An 8,711-nucleotide genomic window follows, 5' to 3' on the forward strand; every position below is an offset into this window, starting at 1 on the left:
CTTTTTTTTTTTTTTTTTTTTTTTTTTTTTTTTTTTGAGACAGGGTTTCTCTGTGAAGCTCTGGCTGTCCTGGAACTCACTCTGCAGGCCAGGCTGATCTCCTGCCTACGCCTATTGAGTGCTGGGACTAAAGGTGTTTGCTACCACTGCCCAGCTTGCTTTTGTTTGTTTGTTTTTGAGACAGGATCTCACTATGTAGACTAGACCAAGCTGTCAATGGCCTGGAGCTAAGACTCCTGCCTTCCTCTACCTCTGGACTTCTGGGATTAAAAGTGTGCACCACAGCATTTCCTCTTTTCCTCCTTCCTCTTTTTCTCCACTCTTTTCTTCCCCTCCTCCTCTTTGTCCTTCTTTTACAGCCCAGCAGCTTGCTTAGAGCTGTTTGCCTGTGTTCGGGTGTGGGTTATGTACTGGATTGTGGGCTGCTTTGGCTTTGTTTTCAGACTGTTCTTTCCATGCTCAGGTTGCCTTGCCTCTGTCAATCTTCTGTTTCATTCTCGGAGTACTGGATTCACTGGTGTACACCACTGTACCTGAAAGTTTATAATTATTTTTTTACCACCTTTTGATTTTAATCTCAAATGTCATTTATATAAGAGCATTGTGTAAAATTCTATATGGTTTATTTTAATAAAATTGCCCCTGTGATAGACAAAGATGAACTAGAGTGGTAAATTGTATAATTATATCAAGTGGGTTGGTAGTTAAACCAGTTTAACTACCTTTAAACCTTTACAGCTGAGAAAATTCAAGTTTTTGCACTTGATACATAATGATTTTTTATAATGACTTATTCAGTCTTTGGAAGTGTTGGGGAAAAAATTTTTTTTTCCTTCTGTCCTGATAAACTCTCCAGGTATGGGAGCTTGTTGACACAAATGATGCTAACGAAATTGTTCTATGTGCTTACACCTGGTGACTGGCTGCCCGAGAGACTTGAACTAATGACATTGTTCCACGTGGGCACACCTGGTGACCCGGTACCCAAGAGACTTGAACTGATGGAAAAGTTCAGAATGATGTAGGGTATTGTAGCCCTTGAGGGCGTTTATATCTACTCATTAGTTGGAAATTTCCAGCTGTTCATAAGGCTTTAACTGGAAAACTTATTTTGCATACTGAATCTGGAAAACATAAAGAGTCTTTGAGGACAAAACTTGGACTTGGTGTTTTAGGATTGTAAGGCCTATGGCTAGCAACTCGGCTCATAATTGTTGTCTTTAAAGTTGTAAATGCTAGAGTGAATTGTCAAATTGTCCAAAGAAAATACTCAGAAATAACTAAAAGCCAAAAACACAAAAAACAAAAACACCCACATGGCAGTTCCTCCTTTAAGAGAACAAGTACAAATAAACTTAATAATAGTAGTGAATACAGTTTTTAAAACTCGTCTTTATTATTTTTAAGTATATATATATGTGTGTGTGTGTGTGTGAAGGGGGGTGTGTATCTGTGTGTGGGTGTGTGCATGTGAGTATGAGTGCCCAGAGGAGTCAGATTCCCTGGAGTTGAAGTTACAGGGAGTTGTTTGCTGCTTGGTGTGGGTTCTGGGAATCGAACTCACATCCTCCGGAAGAGTATTATGTGCTTGTACTTTTAACTGTTTGCGCCATTACTCAAGCCTATGAAAACAGTCTTAACCCTAGATGTTGACATTCCTGGGATTCTTCTTATTGCTGGTTTCTCTTGGAGTGAAATAATATAAGCGATACCCAGAAATTAGTGTTAGCTTAACTGTTTTCCTTTGTCGAATCTGCCTTCCTATTTAAGGAAATTATTTTCAAAGATTAAGTCCATATGTGTTGTACGTTTTGAAATAATATTTGCTAAGAAGAGTAGCCAAGAAATTAGCATCGAATACTTTACCTACTTAACAAGTAGAGAGAGAAAGAGAGAGAGAGTTTGTGCATAACGGGCTGGGGGAGTGAGAGGGAGAATGTGTATATAGTTTCCAGTTGGTATTTTAGATAAGCATAACAATAAAAATAAGGATGATATCTTTCTCTCATGGACATGGTCTCAAGGGCAGATGTTCAATCAGTTTGGCTGACATTTGGAATGATCTAGATTGAGTTACAACCATTTTATGTGTCCCCTCTTTTATTTTCTTTCCCCACATAGACTTGGTTTCAGAAGCACAGAAAAATGCAGAAACAAGTAGAGTATGAATATTGCTTTGAAGAAAGCCAAGGCCAGGGACAAGATAAACCTAAAGGTAAGACCCACAACTCAAATATATTCCTCCACTGATTTCCTTGGGAATATAAGCAATTGTGCCTTGTGGAGAAATACTCTGTAGAGAAAGCTCAGGGGAGGGAGCAATTATAACATACTATGGGTCAGAGATATAAACATTATTTCACTTGGTGTGGTAGCTAGAATCCTTTGGGAGGTGGAAACTAGAAGAGCATGAAAGAGTTCAAAGCCGGGTGAAGCGGAGCATGCCTGTGATTCCAGCAGAGACAGGCCTGGTCCACAAAGCAAGTCCAGGACGGCAGAGGCTACAAAGAAGCACTTCCTTGAAAAATGAGAGAGAGCGAGAGCGAGAGAGAGAGAATGAGAATTCAAGTTCATCTAGCCTGGGCTACAGAAATAGTTTGTGAGCAAGAAGAGCTTCCCCTTTCTTATTTCCATTGAAGTTTATCAGCGCTGTTGCCTCTGGGGTTCCATGAATCTGTTGTTTTTAAGCTCGAATGTGAAAACTGACCTGCAAACCCTGTTGTGTGCTTGTGTTAAATTAGTTAAAGAAGCTGGAAGGAGCAGGACACACTTCACAAAATTTCAGACTGATATTCTAATCGAAGCTTTCCAGAAGAATCGATTTCCTGGGATTGTTACCAGGGAAAAACTGGCTCAACTAACAGGCATCCCGGAATCCAGAATTCATGTATGTCGTACACTTCTCTGTCTCGGGTAGCCTGTTTGTCCTTGCTCCTAGCTGCTTCCCCGCTGAGCTGTTGCCAGACAAACTGACGAAGGCTATTTGGGGTTGTCTCTGCTCTGGGCTTGGGATATAGATACTTGGTGCTGCAAGGGACAATCTGGAGAAATAGCCACATCAGACCTGCTGCAGCACAGGAATAAAAAATAACAACTAGCTGGGTGTGGTGGTACACACCTTTAACCCCAGTCCTCAGGGAGGCAGAAGTAGGCCCATCTCTGGGAGTTCTTTGTTAGTATGTCTAGTCCTTGGAAATACTGGATGATAAGCTCCAGAGGATGAGGTATTGTCCTGTGTATTGGAAGGTTAGCATCCCACCCTCCCAGGCATGGGATGTCCGCATACCTAGCCCTCAGCTCACCTCTGAGAAATGTGGCACACTGCCTGCACAGTTGGCGAATCCCTGTTCTTTGTCTGTTAAGGAGATTGATAAGTGCGGTGCTGAAGCATGCCCTTACGGAAGCCTCTCTTCACATCAGCCACCATGCTTCCATGCCCTCTAGAAACTCCGTGTTCTTGGGAGCTTCTTGGTGCCCAGAAATTCATCCTGCTTTTGAGAACTTGTTTCCTGAATCAGGGCTGGGGATCAGAGGGGTGGAGTCTAACTCTTCTGCCTTTTTAACCATTAATTTACCCATGGCCATGTGCCATGAATTACTTAATCATGATTGCCAATTAGATTGAGAAACACGGAGGATTAGAGATGCTCATCTCCAGGTGTGTTGGTGAGGCGAGGCCTTCCCAGAGCTCATTAGATCCGAAGAGCCCTGAGCTAATCGCCACCAAGAATCTGTTCAAAATCGGGGTGGGCGATGGGTAGGGATGTGGAATGTAGGGTCTAGTTGGAGGAGGCGAAGTACCAAGATCCTGGGCTTGAAGGGTTTAGCCCTTGTCCCCCTGATATTCTGCTTAGCAAACATGAACAGGTGGGGTCACTTCTGCTATTCAGGACTCTTGTGTGTGTTTTAGATATGGTTTCAGAACCGAAGAGCTCGACACCCAGAACCAAGACAGAGCCCTCAAGCAAATGTTAAATGCCCCCAGATTAGCCAGAGCCTTGCTCAGAAGACTGCCTGTCAACTTGTTCCTTCCAAAGCTCCTGCCACTAGCTCTTCTGTTCTGTCACCTCCTTGTCCTCCCCCAACACCATCTGGTCCTTTGGATCTCTCTAGGGGCCGTCAGAAACAGTTGTCAAGGACCACAGCACCACAGCTCTCCCAGCTAGTACAGCGAAGGGGTGATGGTCAAAACTCCTCAGTGTTTGCTGGCCACTCACCACGGGTCAGAACTTCAGGCGAGGAGGCCTTCTGTACTCCTTTAGGGCTCCCAACCCAAGAAAGATGTCAGGACTCCATTGAGAACAGTGGCTTGGCTATACTGCCCTTAGAAGATTCTACTCAGGCTCCAGCTGTCAATCAACACTTTCAGGAACCGGACCCGAAAGACCCCGCCTTTCTACGACACTGGGATGAATGGTTCCAGTCCATGCTTGCTGAATGGATGCCTGATAAAGAATACTGGTCTCCTGAGAAAGCGGAGCTGCATCCGTGGCAGGAGCAGCTTCCGCAGCCTGCCGACGTGCCTCACCAAGCAGACCAAACTCCACAGCAGTAGCGTTAAGCCTCAAGCCCTTTCTGTTAATTCCCACTGAAGACAGATTTTTCAGGAAAGGCCTCATCTTTCTGCATCCAGGTCCATATGTGGGTGACTGCACACAGCTTGGAGAACTTTTCAGAAGATTTTCAGGTCCTCCTTAACATGAGGAGAAGTTTGTTAGTGACTTAGGTTCAGGAGAACCTGTCTTTGGATGTGAGATCAGGGGCTATGCGGAAGCATAGGTATACTGAATTATGGAACAAATTCAAGTCAGTATATACATAAACCACTTGGACACACAAAGGGAGCAGTTATCTTTATCTTTAATTTATTCTTGAGATCTGGTCTTACTGTTACTCAGGCTGGTCTTGAGCTCGAGTTTGTAAGTCAAGTCTCCTGCCTCAGCTCCCTAAATACCTGCCACTACAGGAATATGCCTTCATGTCTATCTTGGTTTTAATTTTACTTATGTTTTTAAAAATAAATCACAAAGTTTCATTTACCTTTTGTTATGGCTTGCATCTGAAGTGTCTCTCCACAAGCTCCTGTTTTAAAATCTTCCCTGTCAGCCGATGGTGGTGTTGGGAGTCTGTGGAGTTTTTAGGAGGTGGAAGTCAGCCGGGGGTGGGGCTTTGAGAGTTATGCCCACTGTAAGGAACAGCATTCACCACATGGTCCCGATGCACCATGCCTTTCCATGATAACGGACCAAAACATTCTGAAAAGAACCCGAATAACTCACCCTTCTATCACTTTGCTTCTGATAGATGTTTTGGTTACAGTGAGTTAAAAGTAACTAATACTGCCTAAGGTTTACTCAGTGTGTGGGACGGTAGTTCTAGCTATATTCTTTGCTTGTTTGTTTGAAACAGGATTTCTCTCTGTAGCCCCGGCAGTCCTGGAACTGGTGGTTCTGTAGCCCAGGCTGGCCTCAGACTCGGAGCTCTGCCTGCTTCTGCCTCCAGAGAGCTGAGATGCAAGGAGTGTGCTGCCATCACCACCTGGCCCTCTGTCACTAACCAGTCCATACTTGTGACTTTCGTCTTGCAGCCTGAAACTCTACTCGTTTGACTCACTTGAGTAACCATAACCGTGCCACAGACTATGCATCCCACGTCACAGAACATCTGCTTTCGCAGCTGTAGGGGCCAGAAGTCCAATTGGCAGGTGCCGGTAGTTTTCGGGGGCCCTTCACAGCTTGGAGATCTCTGAGCATCCAGTCTCACATAAGTTTTGCTCTGTGCACGATTACATCTAGTGTCTCTTCTCGGCTTTTAAGGGTCCTGCACTTATGGCCTCTCTTAACACTGATTCCATGTTTAAAGATCTTATCTATAGATCATTCCCTTTGCTGTTAAGACTTCAGCAAATGCTTAGCCCTGACACGACGGAACACTAACCTTCAATTTTCTCTTCCCTGCCCTCTGGAAACCACAACTGTACTACATGTCCATAGTGGAGGCAGAGTGCGAGGTGGAGGCCAGAGGTCAAAGTTCAGTGCCTGCCTTTTCCTCCATGTTCTCTGCATTTCTTTTCAAAAGATCTTATTTTTATTTGTGTAATGTGTGTGTCTGGGGAGGGGTGGAGGCAGGTGCCTGTGGAGGCCTGGGGGGATTTCAGGCAGTTGTGGGCCACTTGACAGGGATGTTGGAACTGGATGTGAGTTCTCTGGAAGAGCAGTATTTGCTTTCAACCGCTGAGCTGTCTCCACCTTCTTTTGTGAGACAGGGTCTCTTGCTGAACCTGGAGCGTTCTGATTGAGATAGCTTGTCTGTGCAGCCAGCTCCAGGGACCTTCCTGTGTCTGGTCTCCAGCACTAGGATTACGGGTGCTTCGGTACCTGGCTTTTTCACATAGGCTCTGGAGAGCCAAACTCAGGCCCTCATGCTTGCACAGCAAGCACTTTGCCCAGCTAACCGACTCCCTAGCCCCACTGCTTGCTGCCTCTATGAGTCTGAGCACTCTAGGTACCTTGGATAGGTGGAATCCCACAACATGGCTTATTTTTACTGACGTCATGTCCGCAGGCTATATTATTTTGTGGCTTGTGTCAGGATCAATAATTTACATTTTATGTGCATTCCACATTTTGTCCACCAATAAACATTTGGGCTGCCCCTATGTCTTAAACAATGGAAATGATGCTACGGTGAATGACGGCATGCAGATATTAGATCCAATTCTTTTACACGCTGTATGAAAACTGTGCTTCATCGAGGCTTTCTTTCTAGGCAGTTCTAGACTGTGTCATATTGATGATCAGCACTGACCTTCAGAAGTGACTCCATCCCTTCACACCTTCACCCATGGAGCACAGGGATGGGTTAGTTTACTTAGATCCTCACCGATGCCTGTTAGTTCTTGTTGCCTTGATAGTAGCTGTTCTAATGGGTGATTTGACTTGGGGTTCTCTAGTGGTTTTATGGATCTCTTCATGTGGTTACTTAAAATTGTTTACTGCTCAAGGAAGAATTTGTTGAATTCTAAATGTTTTCAAATGTGTACTTTTAAAAAATTATTTTACGTGTAAGTGTTTTGCCTTCATGCATGTATGTGCACCATGTATGTGCCTGGTGTCTTCATCAGATCTCCTGGAACTGTAGTTACAGATGGTTGAGAGCCACCACATGGGTGCTGGGAACTGAACCTGGAAATTTTGCAAGAACGGTAACAGCTCTTTACCACCGAGCCATCTCTCCAGTCCCCTTAAAATTACATTCCTTATATCAGCTTCATCCAAGATATGATTTGCAAACATTTTCTCTTACTCCATAAGGTTGCTTTTTCACTATGTCGTATGCTTTGGGAGACATGGATTTTAATTATGTATCTGTGTGTTCATTCAAAGTTAGATTGTTGACCTGAATTTTTTCTTTTTAATATGTGATTTATTAACAAATATGCACACTATCATACACATATGATAGAGGTATACTTACACAAAACATTAAGACACAACAAATATGAATTTAAGGGTGTTTCTATTACACACCGACTTAAAAAAATGTGCGAACAAAGTGTGTTTGTGTGCGAGAACAAGGTTTTCTTTTCCGTATCCTTGCCAAGATTTGTGGGATTTATTTTTTATTCTTTTAAAAATATTCATTTATTCATTCACTCATTCATTTAATGTCTATGTATTTCTATCTACATGCATGCCTGCATGCCAGAAGGGGCATCAGATCCCATTATAGATGGCTGAGAGCCACCACATACCAGCTGAAAATTGAACTCAGGACCTCTGGAAGACGAGCCAGTGCTATTAACTGCTGAGCCATCTCTCCAGCGCTTTTCTTTCTATATTTTTTAAAAAGATTTATTTGTTTATTATGTATATAGTGTTCTGCCTTGCATGTATTCCTGCTCACCAGAAGAGGGCACCGGAATTTCCCCATAGATGGTTGCGAGCCACCATGTGGTTGCTGGGAATTGAACTCAGGACCTTTGGAAGAACAGCCAGTGTTCTTAACTGCTGAGCCAATTCTCCAGCCTGCTTTTATTCTTTTCTTAAAAAAAAAAAAAAATTTAATTTTATTTTTATTCCGCTTTCTGTCTCTCTTCTCTCTCTCTCTGTATATCCCACGTATGTGCAGGTGGCGGTAGATGGAAGAAAAGGACACTGGATCTCCTGGAGCTGGAATTACAGGTGGTTGTGAGCTGCCTGATGTGTGTGATGGAACGTAACTGTGGTTCTCTGGAAGAGCAGCAAGTGCTCTTGATCAATGAGCCGTTTGCTCTTCTGTTTTCCATTATTGCCTCTGACTGAGATAGGGTGCAAGCTCAATGCAGTTTTGGCTTGTATTTCCTTAATAAAGGAAATACAAAGGTATTTTCCATTTGTTAACTTTAACTCTTGCTATTATGTCCTGTACTTTTAGAATCCTTTTCAGCAACTTCTTGCTTATATCTTCAGCTATTTTTTTCTCTGCTTCCTTCTTGTAGTTAATAGCTTCACATATTTTTGTATTGTTTTTTATTTATTTTATTTTTTCAAAAAAGGGTTTCTCTGTGAAGCCCTGGCTGTCCTGGACCTCACTCTGTACCACCAGGTTGGCATTGGACTCAGAGATCCTAATGCTGGGATTAAAAGGGCCTAAGCCATCAGGTCTTATATTTAGGTCTTGGATCTTTTTTTTTTTTTTTTTTTTTTTTTTTTTTTTTTTTTTTTTTTTTT

The 8,711-nt window shown here is 43.1% G+C and overlaps 1 protein-coding gene across 1 annotated transcript in view; it reads left to right on the forward strand.

Moving 5' to 3' along the window:
- LOC129680614 (double homeobox protein B-like) overlaps positions 1-4,555 on the forward strand; it is a 26,391-nt gene extending 21,836 nt beyond the window's left edge. The window contains exons 4-6 of the mRNA XM_055612307.1: positions 2,122-2,215; positions 2,742-2,887; positions 3,911-4,555. Coding sequence (XP_055468282.1) covers positions 2,122-2,215; positions 2,742-2,887; positions 3,911-4,555 — 885 coding nt within the window. The remainder of the gene's footprint in view (positions 1-2,121; positions 2,216-2,741; positions 2,888-3,910) is intronic.
- Positions 4,556-8,711: the final 4,156 nt, after the last annotated feature.

Source organism: Psammomys obesus, unplaced genomic scaffold, assembly GCF_907164565.1.
Source record: "Psammomys obesus unplaced genomic scaffold, mPsaObe1.curated_primary_1811, whole genome shotgun sequence".
NCBI lineage: Eukaryota > Metazoa > Chordata > Mammalia > Rodentia > Muridae > Psammomys > Psammomys obesus.